The 12,201-nt window shown below is 40.1% G+C and overlaps 2 protein-coding genes across 3 annotated transcripts; one reads left to right on the top strand and one right to left on the bottom strand.

The window, feature by feature from the left end:
* The first annotated feature begins 266 nt into the window (after positions 1–266).
* On the top strand, positions 267–12,119 carry LOC307030990 (leucine-rich repeat LGI family member 2-like). Its single transcript, XM_079667658.1, has 8 exons — positions 267–2,600; positions 2,749–2,820; positions 7,361–7,432; positions 7,825–7,896; positions 8,239–8,310; positions 8,424–8,593; positions 8,729–8,893; positions 9,228–12,119. The coding sequence occupies exons 1-8, from the start codon at positions 2,422–2,424 to the stop codon at positions 10,043–10,045; spliced, it is 1,620 nt and encodes a 539-aa protein (XP_079523784.1). The 5' UTR covers positions 267–2,421; the 3' UTR covers positions 10,046–12,119.
* Positions 3,126–4,871, bottom strand: LOC307030994 (protein FAM200A-like). 2 transcript variants are annotated; one of them, XM_079667667.1, is made up of 2 exons: positions 3,669–4,871; positions 3,126–3,262 (listed from the first exon to the last, which is right to left on the bottom strand). In XM_079667667.1, exon 1 carries the CDS (start codon positions 4,353–4,355, stop codon positions 3,672–3,674), a length of 684 nt encoding a protein of 227 aa, XP_079523793.1. In that variant the 5' UTR covers positions 4,356–4,871; the 3' UTR covers positions 3,126–3,262; positions 3,669–3,671. The 2 variants fall into 2 exon arrangements, with proteins under 2 accessions (XP_079523793.1, XP_079523794.1); XM_079667668.1 differs by having other exon boundaries at positions 3,181–3,244.
* Positions 12,120–12,201: the final 82 nt, after the last annotated feature.

Genomic DNA, 12,201 nt, shown 5'->3' on the forward strand with positions numbered 1-12,201 from the left:
GCTCTTGGAAATGCATTAGGCCTTTCCAACTATTGACATATGAAACAAAATCGCTTGATAATGCAGTATGTTGCAGCATGTCTTCTGCAGTGTGATGTAATGTGATATAAAAACCGTCGAGCCATTATCTCCATTTGAAGCCTGTGAATTTAATCGGCTCTTTTACTTTCAGGCAGCAGAAAACAATATAATGAACAGATAATTGATTTAGTTCAGCAAACATGGATCACTGCTGTGTGGAGTAAAATAAATGTTCACCAAACCTGCTATTAAGAATTTAAGATGCGTGTAGGTAAGTACAGTTACATGTGTTGGGACCTTACAAAAGGCTATACACACAGCCATAAAAATATCTAAAATAATGTACCTTAAATTGTTTTAGTTGGTCTAAGAATTAAGGCTAGTTTTGTTTACTATAAATAATCCATAGGGTCTTTGTAATTAATTTACTTTTGCCTGGTGTGAGAACAGAACCACTTAATATATGTTTTACACATGGCTTTCGTGTGTTACTTCTGTAATGTCAATATGTTCATGAAGTTAAAGCAGTCTTTAGTGTTTGCTAGCTTAAGTTTCAGTTTATCAGAAAAAGGTAAGTTTAGATTTTGAGGAAGGTACATATCCAAAGAAAATACATGAACTGTGCAGGATTTCGTTGATATGGAAATCAAACTCAAATTCTTCACTGAGAGGAAAACGTGTCACCTGCATTAGTTTGCAAACATACAGTAAGCTCTGATCTGAAAAGCTTACTTTAAAAGCATTTTGTGTTTCCTCTAATAACCCTGATCAGTACTTCTTGCTGCGTCAGTGCCGGGCCCAGGTGTGCTTTAGATAGCAAAGTATACATTCAGCACACGCCCCTTTTTAAACTGTACTTGTTAATGCAGGTCTGATGCATGTGCAGCAGCCCATCAGCCCTGGGAGAGTGGACTGAAGTCAGATAGATGAAGCTGCTGGATCAGCACACTTTCACTGTTCCCAGGCTGTAACCATTAATACAATACAGGGAGGGGGGGGGCTGCTCCAGCAGTACTCCTAAAAACATAGAAGCATTATAAAAACAGCTTTTAGTTTTTTGTGGTAGTAAATGTCGTCAGTCAGGATGAAAGAATCCTGAATTGTAGGACTGATCCTGAATCAGTGCATCAGCTGCCTGGCTCTCTGTATGCAGAGCTCTCGTGCAAATGTTGCTCTCCTGATTGTTTTTGTCTTTTTCTCTCCCGTCACCAGTTTGCAGGGTTTCCCATCTTTTGCTGACGTTGCAGGGATACTGAGGGGGAGAGTCAGACACATTGTTTTGTGCAGGCCAGTTTTAAAGGAACCCCCCTTCTATTGATCAAGCCTGCTGCAGTGTGTAAATCAGAAAATAGCTGCCACTAAGAGACCTGCACACGGCATCACAGTCTGTTTTTCATGCAAGCCATCTATCAGTGGCAAGCATTGCACGAAGGAAACAGCTGATGTAAAACAAACACGAGAGATCATGAAGAAAACAGGACACATGACAACACAAGTGACTTTCTTATAAATGTATGTATTAGTGTTTTCTTTACCTTTTTTAAAAGGCAAAAATGGTTTTCACAGAATATCAAATGGCTAGACTTTAGAAGAAATCCTGCATTGGCCTTGGCAGCTTCTGACTTATATATTATTGACTTAGGCCTGTTTTATCTTTCTTAAGGTGTACATTTTAATGATTACAAATGTTCACACATTTTTACATGAATTTGCTTCCCTGCAGCGTTGTCAGGGATCTGGTATTTTATAGGCAAACAATAAAAATGTGATGTTTGGAATCCTGGGAGTTTTCTGGAGCTCTATTAAATATTTTTTAATTTTGATAAATACCTTTTTAGATTAGCAGTAAAAATGGAAAGTGTTGAGTTTCAGTGTGACTGCAGATTCATATTGTGTTGCAGTCATTCTCTGTATGGAGGGGGGGGGGGGGGGATTACTGTACAGTATGTAAAGTAATAGTAGTAATAATATGTCACTGACTGAAATAATTCATGAGTCTTCATATGACGCATTTGATTTTCATATTTGAAATTATGCGAAAATGTGCGCGAGTGATAACCTGACGTCATTTAAAATGTGTTTTTAAAGTCTTTCCAAGCCACGCAGTATATATCTGCTCAGCCTCATGATATAAAACTATGCCCATGAATGCATCATATATCCCCCAAAAGTCATGTTTGGTGATTGCTAGATGAAGTTCTTCTGCATGTATGGCGCATGGCTGTTTTAACCCACAGTCACCGTACGGGAGCTGAGCCTTAATAAATAATGAGAGTGCACGCGGAGGAGCTGCAGCTGATTTGCTGATGTCAGGCAGTCAGTGCAGCATTTCATGGTGCAGGGTGTAAACGCTCTTCGCGCTCTCAGAAAAACCCCACACATGCAACCCTGGCAAGAAAGATGTTGCCAACTCTCAAGATCTGGACATTATTTTCTGTTTGGCTCTGCTTCCTATCGCAGCCGGCTCATTTAAAGAAGGCTTTCCGATGTCCTTCAACATGCAGCTGCTCCAGGGAGTCCATAATCTGCGTCGGGTCCTCCAATGTCCCCAGGATTAGCCCCAACGACGTAAATTCCCTGTGAGTAGCTCGATGTTTTCATGCGTAAAGCAGAGTATACCAGTTGTCGCTAGCTGTATGATCATCATCTTAATAAAAGCTGCTGTGGAAAAGCAATGCAGTCCTCTATGATGTTGATTTGCTCATCGTTTCTGCTCCTTCCTTACAGGAGCCTCGTCAATGGGACTTTCTCTGAGGTCAAAGAGGCGATGTTTGCTCACATGCCATCCCTCCAGCTACTGTAAGAGCAACAGCACACTATTCCTCTGTTATAGTATGTTAGGAGTTACCTTACAGCAGGGTTCCCCAATTATATTTACCAAAGGGCCAATTTTTTTCAAGCATGACAAGCTAAGGGCCAAAATGTTATGTTGCACTAAAAATTGTTTTACACTATGTGCAGATGTTACCTGTATTATAATTGTTGTAGTAGTGGCAGTAGTAATTAAACAAACCCTGTGTTGAGAGTAAAGGAAAAATGCATCCTTGAAACAAAATTAGACCGAAATCAAACATTTATTTACAATAATAATAAATAAATGCTTTAACAAATACAAATGATTTTGCTGTGGTCTGATGGGGCATAACAATAAAACAAAAATTAAAAAAAACAGAGTGAACTCTGATCAAATAGTCAGACAGGTCCACATCCAATTCAGCAAACACTGTAACACACACACACACTGGGAAAGACAGGAAGACAGAGAGAGTTTCAGTTAGTTACTTTTATAATGTCGTACCAAAATACACCACATTATTAGTTTTAACATTTTTAAATATGTGTACCAAATAATATCATGCTGTAAATAACAAATAGTATTGGGGTTTTTTAACTTTATTTTTAATATATTATTTTAATGTTGTATTCAATTTAAACAGTTTGTGGGCTGTTGTTAAAAGCCCTGCATTATCCAAGGTTTTTTCTCTATCATATTAATAATTTGTTTTTAATTACGCTGCGTAGCATTTTATTTAGGAAATGAATGTACATATAAAATATAACTATAAAATGGTTATTTTTGTCTTAATAATTATTATACCACGATAAAATTGACAAATTGCAAAAATAAATTGATGTTGTTCACTCACCAATCAGTGAGAGAAGTGAGAGCGGCGGGATGAGGCAACCTGTCTGATGTTGGGCTTGTATTCTGTTGTGGCAATCCTGAGGCACTGTCCAAGATGTGCACTGGAGAGTCTGTTCCTGTCCTGGCTTTTGATAGCATTCATTGAAGAAAATCCTGATTCGCAGATGTATGTTGATGGGAACATTGTGAGTAGGAACATAGCAATAGCTCTGGTGTTTTTGAAACGAGCTTGGGGAACCACGTTGCTCCAAAAGTCACACACTGGTGCATCCTTGTTTTGAGCTTTCAGCAACTCAGAGCTTCCCATCTCTAAGACCTCCATCTGAAGAGCTCCCTCTTCTATGGAAGGCACCAGCCTTTTGGCCTCTCCAGTCCACTGCCCATCTGCTGACACAGAGAACGGCTGTCTGAGGAAGAGGAGGATGTCACGTGAGATTTTAGGGGAGCTTTCAAATCGCTCCTTGAAGTTTTCTGCCAGTTTTGACACAAAATCCTTCATTACTGGATCTTCCGGCATTTCATTCTTCTCGCAGTGCTCACGCAGACGTGGAAAGTGCAGCTTCCTCCCATGAATATCTCTCTCCAAAAGGTGCAGCTTTGACCGAAAAGCTTCAACCGCCTCGTACATCTCAGCAACAGTGTGGTTCTTGCCTTGCAGCCGCAGGTTAAGGTGATTTAGATGAGACATGATGACACACAAAAAATGAACATCTGCTATCACCTTGGTGTCAGTTAAAAAGCTCAAAAACTCATGGGCATTTTGGCTCTGCAGGCTTGATAAGAACGACACCAGTTCATCACGCAGGTCGCACACCCTCTCCAACACACGGCCCTTGCTCAGTCAGCGAACATCGTTGTGTAGTAAGAGATCCTTGTGTTCAGAGGACATTTCCTCTAGCAACGATCTAAAAAGGCGATGCTGCAGACTAGAGCTCTCTCGCAAAAAGTTAGCCAGTCTCGTCACAGTATCCATCGTTTCTTTCATTTTTCCACACAGTCTTGCGCACAACACTGATTTGTGAATGATGCAGTGAAATGTCAGAAGCGCCGGGTTAACGGCGGAAAGCCTGCTTACCAAGCCTTTGTGCTTTCCAACCATCGACGGAGCCCCGTCAGTTACAACAGAGACGATTTGACTCACATTCAAACCATTCTTTTCGAAGAACTGTGTTAGCTTGTGGAAGATTATTTCCCCGGTCGTGTGCCCGGGCAGAGTAAGCAAACACAGCAGCTCTTCCCGGAATATCTTCCCATCAAAAAATTGTACGAACACAGACAGTTGTTCCATGTCGGTTCGGTCACAGGAGGAGTCTATGGATAAGGATATAGCCTCTGTTTTCTTCAAATCCGTGAGTAGACTGGAAAAACACTCCTCCGCTAAAACCTCTACTCTTCTTGTTGCCGTGTTAGCCGACAGCGGCACCTGCTTTAATAGCTCTACAACCTTTTTTTGTTGTTATTCATCATGATTTAAAACTTCATGAGCCATGTCTATCGCACACCGTTTAATTAACTCAGCATCAGCAAACGGCTTCTTGGCTCTAGCAAGCGTCCAGGAAACGTGCAATGAGGCAGCTGTTGCGCTCTCTTGTGCCGATGTTGTTTTTGACATTGTGGAAACAGAGGGCTTGTATGATGCAAGCAAACCTGCTATCTTTTGTGTGCGCTGGTCGGATTTCTCTGGATAGTTAGCATTAAAACTGGCAGCATGAATAGAGGTGAAGTGCCGCTTCAGGTTGTCTGATTTGATTACAGCTACATTCTGCATGCAAATCAAACAAGTCGGTTTAGCATTGACGTGGTCCGGTAAAAAAAACAATTCTTCTCAGTCCAGTCAGTTTTGAACTGACGGTTCTCCTGGTCTACCTTCCTCTTCTTAGCGAATTCCATCCTGGGTTTGAGTTATCCACGGCCCGTTAGTGTCATGTTGGTCAATCGCTGGGCTGGGATGACAGGCGGCTAGATGGCGAGCTATTGTTTATATGTGTTTGCCGCTATTCCAGGTGGTGACGAGTAAGTCAAGCGCGCGAAGCACGTCTTGCATATGCACGCGATAAGGTCATGGGTCAGGTTTACGAGTGTCGACGGAGGTCAAAATAAAGCGACACCGCAGACATTTTATTTTATGTTTTTATGTTATAACAAGTGAATGCCAGTAGATCAGCGCGGGCCATGCATTTGCCTCTCGCGGGCCGGATCTGGCCCGCGGGCCGCTAATTGGGGTTGGCTGCCTTACAGCGTAGCAAAGGCTCCTTTTTAGGGCATGAACACTGATTGATTGAACAACAAATTGGTGGCTTGCAAAACCAATGTGAAGAATTCAACAGTGGAAGAGACCTCAAAGTGTAAATATGTAATCAGTATTTAGATCCTAAAAGTACTCATACCAGCCAGGGGAAATACCCCCCTAAAAAAAGTCAGATTATCAGCCAAGTATCATGAGTAAAACTACTCACAATGCTGAAAATGTTAAGAATTGTTTGTGTTTTAATGATATGTAATTGCATATGTTTTACATCAAATCTTAAAAATGGTAACTAATGTTTTTTGATAAATAAAAGTAAAAAGTTGTAATAGGCTAGTAGTAGTAACAAGTACAATATTTTCCTTTGAAATAGTAGCCTAGTATAAAGCAGCATTACATGGAAATGGTCTAAATCTATTCTGAAATACATTTCTTGAGTACATTTACTTCGTTAATTTCATTCACCACTTGCTGCAATACACATAAAAAACCCTTTATAAACAGCAATAATACGCTATAATATTGGCTTTCATTGATCAAGTGTGTGGTACTTTTGAAGCAAAGATATGTCCAGTAGCTGATTTCCTGATGTGCATGGTTTTAATACGGACACAGTAAAGCATTAAGTGTCTTTGGTGCATCTTAGAGCAATTAGCAGGAAGGATTTAAAAGGTTTGGACACCTTTAAAGCTCTCAGTGCAGTCACATGTCGTATCATACTTGGAGGCCATCTGTCTTCAGTTACTCCACTAGTGATGACTGTGATTCAGAAACAAAGGTGTGGCAGATGTAGAGTGTTTAACCAAAGCCATAACACTCATGATGATTAACAGCCAGATTGATTTTGTGATGAGAGTGCAGCAAGTTTGCTATTTTATTTCAAGACACTACAGGTATACGGAACCACCTCAAATAATAGATCTAACATTAAACTATTGCGGTTATTAATTGCATTTCATTTAGTCTTTTCAAAACAATTGTTGTATTTATATATGCAAATGAGGCATTCTGACTGAATCAAAGTTAGGAAAATAAACTTCTAAATCTATTTTCTTTGCACTAGAGCCTGAAAGATGACATTTAATTAAAGTCCACAATCCTATCTGCATAAAAACAACAACACTGATTTTGCGTGTATGGTCTCACCTTTAAAATGGACTATTTGCACAAGGGGATTGTCTTTTTGGTGAGTTAAATAGGAGTTTTATTTCAGAACAATATGGTGGTTTGCTCCTGTGTCTGATAGAGGATGCAGTTGATTTGGATAGATGTTTTTTCTTGAATTGTTTTACTCTTATCACATTTGATTTGACATGTGTTGGAAAGAGGCTGGGATGATTATGCTGTATTTTGATCACTGAAAGAAGAATCGTAGAAATATCCTCTATATAAAACAGTGCTTCTTGTTGACAGCCAGCATCTTCTAAAGTTTTTATTATTCACCACAGGCTTTTGAATTCCAATTCTCTCACAACTGTACGGGACGATGCGTTCTCCGGCCTCTCACATCTGGAGTATCTGTAAGTTATTTCAGTGTTTATTATCAGTGTAATAGCTTAACATATTGCCTACACAACACGAGTGTTATACTTAATTACTTAATTTAGCTTTAAGTTAAAATGGCACATTGTGATCTTAAACATGAGGTTTTCTGGGTGGATGTTGCTCTTTCTGAGAGTAAATGAGGCCCTCTAGTGGTTTCATTTAATTTGGTTTAAAGAATATTCAACTTGTTTGCCCACAACCAACATTTTTAGACATATTTTCAGCAAATATAATATATTTTGTTTAAAACTGTACACATTTTACCAGAACCAGTTATGTACTTCCTACATCCATTCAGAAACATGTGCTGAGTGTGTTACCATACCATAAACGTATTACTAACACGTGTTGTTGTTGTTGTCCTCAGGTTCATTGAGAGTAATAAGATGGAGACTGCATCCAAATATTCCTTCAGAGGACTCAGGGACTTGACACACTTGTATGTTCCAACCTTTACAATCATTCCCATACATTGTTAAGACATCTCATCTGTAATGTTTATTCGCTAAAGTCATTTTTTAATATGAATCCATTGTGAACCATTGTAGGTGATGCTTAATAATACACATTTTATTCAGAATAAGGGTAACAGCGTTTAACATTAAAGTTGAGTATATATATCAAGAATATTCGTTTTTTCTTCAGTGTTTCCAGTCATTAAAGTGTTACTTGTACCTTAAGTCTATAAATGGGATGCATGTTTTTCCATTTTCTGGCATTGGAGTTATGATTTTCTTAATAGGTGACATTTTCTGTATTGATCAATGGCTGTATTTTCCAGGTCTTTGGCAAACAACAACATTAAAGCATTACCTCGGGACGTTTTCAACGACTTGGACTCACTGATAGAGCTGTGAGTTTCATAATCCGTTTCAAAAATGAATCCTGTGTCCCATGCATTTCTTCTAATGTATGTTTTAGCTACTTTGTTCGTCTGCAATGAAACTGAGTACCTCTCTTCTGCAGGGACCTGCGAGGCAATGCTTTCGAGTGTGACTGCCGTGCCAAGTGGCTGATGACGTGGCTGAAGAACACCAACGCCACGGTTTCGGATGTCGTGTGTGCTGGACCAGAGGACATGAAGGACAAGCGCCTCAATGATATGACCAGCCTGCACAACGAGTGCGTCTCAACGGGTGAGAAACACCTGAGCCAGATGGCCTTGTCTCTGTTCTAACTGGCATCAGGCCCCTCGACCAGGTCATCCCATCAAGTGTAAAGAGGAGGCAAAAGTGTGGGGTTTCTAAATTCAGAATGTGCCTTTTCTGCAGATTTCGTCCTTCATCAGTCCCTGGCATCTGAGTCTCTGTCTGTGGACACATTCAGCTATAAGAACGACGTCTATGTGACGATAGCTGCTCCCAGCGCAGAGAGCTGTATGGTTTTCCAGTGGGACCACATAGAAATGAACTTCAGGACTTATGATAACATCACAGGTACGGCCAATGTTTTAACTGTGGATGCTGTTGTTACATTTTGAGAGTTTGGGCTATTTTGTCTTCTTTCTGAATTTTGAAAAGGAAAACACATCTAAAATACACATTTAAGAGTTTTTCTTACTGCTTTTTGTGTTTGTAGATTCAGTAGCACGTACACCAGTTTCATTCCCATTGTTTACAGTTTTTACTGATCTTTGGAATGATACAAAGAAATATCCTAAAATCCCTCTGTCCAGCCAGTAGTGAGCTGGGGAAGATTGAAAGTGTTTTTCAATAACAACCTTGTAATATTTGGTATTGGCCCGTTTATTTTATTTTCTCTGCCTTTCAGGTCAGTCCATTGTGGGGTGCAAGTCAGTGGTCATCCAGGACCAGGTGTTTGTCATCGTGGCTCAGCTGTTTGGTGGCTCCCACATCTACAAGTTTGATGAGGACCAAAGCAGCTTCAGCAGGTTTCAGGACATAGAGGTGTCCAAGATCTCCAAGCCCAATGACATTGAGGCGTTCCAGGTGGGCTCTGACTGGTTCTTTGTGATTGCTGACAGTTCAAAAGCAGGCCTGTCCACCCTCTACAAGTGGAACGATAAGGGCTTTTATTCCTACCAGTCGCTGCATGAGTGGTACCGCGACACAGACGCAGAGTTCCTGGACTTGGATGGGAAGGCGCACCTTATCTTGGCGAGCCGCTCGCAGGTTCCTGTGATCTACCAGTGGAGCCGGAGCAACCAGAAGTTTGTCCTGCAGGGAGAGATCCCTCACATGGAGGACGTTGTAGCTGTGAAGCACTTCCGGATCAAGGAAGAACTCTACCTGGCTATGACGCGCTATATCGGTGACTCCAAAATCCTTCGTTGGGGTACCAAACAGTTTACAGAGATCCAGGCCTTGCCCTCACGAGGCTCCATGATTCTCCAGCCTTTTTTTTTCAAAGAGCGTTACTACATGGCTCTGGGAAGCGATTACACCTTCTCGCAGATCTACATGTGGGACGATGAGAACAAACTCTTTGACCGCTTCAAGGAAGTGTACATCCAGGCACCGCGCTCCTTCACCGTGGTTTCCACCGACCGCAGGGACTTCATCTTCACCTCCAGCTTCAAGGGAAACACGCAGATCTTTGAGCACATCATGATTGACTTGAGCTTGTGAGGGGCCTTGTCATGCCCCCAAAAGATTGGTGAAGGGGGGAAAAAAGGACTAAAACACACTTTTTCAATTTCAATCCCTTCATTCGTTTCCTTTTAAAGTAAAAGCTGGGTAAAGATGTGTTAAGAATTCTTATAGTTTTCAAGCTTGATGGCCTTGTCCAAATATCTGTTTCCATGGTCTTTCAGACTTCAGAGACTGAGAGGGGGAGTCAAGAGGGTGGACAAGCGTAAAAGGAGGCTGATATTCTCCTAAAAATCCAGCTCACATTCCTGAAGGTGGAATACTTTCATATCATTTGGATCTATTTTCAGTTCAATATCCCCCTAGCCTAATGGTTTTATACCCCAACTAATATACAACTAGACCTAAGAGGAGTATCATATTATTTTCTTATGTTGTCATTAAGGGCATGTAACAGGTGTGGTTGCTCCTTGTGTGCCACTTACCTCATGCCCTCATGTGGTGATTGTTGCCTTATCAGCTCTGGGGTTCTGTGTCCTGATTGGCCCACAGTGCCTCCCTCTGGCCGTGATGAAGTATCACACCCCTTTGCTTTTTCCAAACAGGAAATGTCTTGAAAGCACAAACCTTTAATTATCCTAGGTGAGACCCCAGCTCTTAGAGTGTAGTTGTTACGAGACGAATGTCACTGTAGGTGCTATAGATAATATCGCGTACAGTAAATAAGGTACCAGTGGTTTGTGAGGTGGAGAAATATTCAGGACTGGATATAGCTAATGCCTTTTTAGACTAACATGTGAATGGAATAAACTTTTAGACCAGACTGACTATAGTAGAAACTGATAGAAGCTCTTTATGTGTTACAGGGAACAAACCTACTTAAAAATAAAAAAAGCAACCTGAGTTGTTGTACTACTGAAATCATCTAACTTTCTCTTTTTCAACTAAAACTTTAAAAGGCTCCTCACTGAAGAAGTGATAGCTCAAATGTATGAACAAAATAAAAATACATTATTTGTTTGTCTACAAATGAAGGAAACAATGTCTTTATGTAAATATGTTCACTCTAGTTGAGAGGCTTTTTCCGTCTGTCATTCTCTTCTTACTAATACTGAATGTTAACTTACAAGCTACAAAATGTACATACAACATGGACTGCAATGCCACTACCTGTTTGTCACACAAAAACTGAAGAGAACTTTGCACTTACTTTAAAAAAAAATAAAAAAACATTACTGCAAATTGCAAGCGCATGACATTCAAAAAAGGGTGTTTGCTAAATTATTTTTAAATGGACCTAACAAACTCAGAAGTCTACAAGTGCTTCTCCTCATTAAGAGAATGGTATTGTAATTAAAAAAAGAATAGAAGAAGCATACTGGAATATGCAAGCTTTATAACATGCGGGTTATTTTTTATGATTTTGTTTTAAGCATATTGAATGTTACTCAAAGTATACTGTAAATATAATCAGTTGGGTATCAAAATAAATGTGTAAAAATAAGATTGGAAGGTGTGTTTTATCATTCATTGGTCATCAGGATGAAAGGGCTCAGTCATTATGTCAAACCCAGAGTAAATTATCCAATGACTGCAGTTACACTCATTTAGTGTATTTTAGCTTTGTTCCGGGTTTAAAAGTGATTTAAAACCTGCATTTTCACCCGTTGCAAAAAAAGTCAGATTCTATCAAAGACTATAAGAAAATTACGATAAATATAAATATCACTTTTCTTACCTTACATTTTTCTGACAAGTGCATGGTATCGATCTCTAGTCCCAAGTATCTTTCAATACAGCGTGATGTGTATTTAAAAAACATGTTCTCTTTTTGAGTAAAATAGACGATATAGCGGTAGAGGGTTATGGCTAGAAAGGATCCGTCTTGTGTAAATATGACGTCACGTTCTCGTTGTAACTCTCGTTGTAATCGGAGCGGCTCGGAGACACATCTACAGCAGGAACATACACATTAATGCAGCTGCAATATTAATAGAGAAACACAGGACATAATAGTAAAACACTGAAAGGGAACATTTTATTGCACCAGGAGCTATCTTGGGACTTTTACTGCGACAACGTTGACTTGCCTGTGAATAAAAAATAAACCATAGTGTTGGTGATCTACAGTGTTGTCATTCTTCTTTGAACAGCAAGACCGCTAACACCCTATTTCAACAATCACACTCCCTGTA

The sequence above is a fragment of the Notothenia rossii genome (assembly GCF_949606895.1).
Source record: "Notothenia rossii genome assembly, chromosome: 3".
In the NCBI taxonomy this organism is placed as follows: domain Eukaryota; kingdom Metazoa; phylum Chordata; class Actinopteri; order Perciformes; family Nototheniidae; genus Notothenia; species Notothenia rossii.

Bases quoted from the DNA above. Each gene is read 5' to 3' on its own strand.
- LOC307030994 (XM_079667667.1), bottom strand. From the start codon at position 4,355: ATGTCTCATCTAAATCACCTTAACCTGCGGCTGCAAGGCAAGAACCAC.
- LOC307030990 (XM_079667658.1), top strand. From the start codon at position 2,422: ATGTTGCCAACTCTCAAGATCTGGACATTATTTTCTGTTTGGCTCTGC. The intron at 7,433-7,824 runs GTAAGTTATTTC...TGTTGTCCTCAG, and splicing joins CTCTCACATCTGGAGTATCT to GTTCATTGAGAGTAATAAGA. The intron at 8,894-9,227 runs GTACGGCCAATG...TCTGCCTTTCAG, and splicing joins GACTTATGATAACATCACAG to GTCAGTCCATTGTGGGGTGC.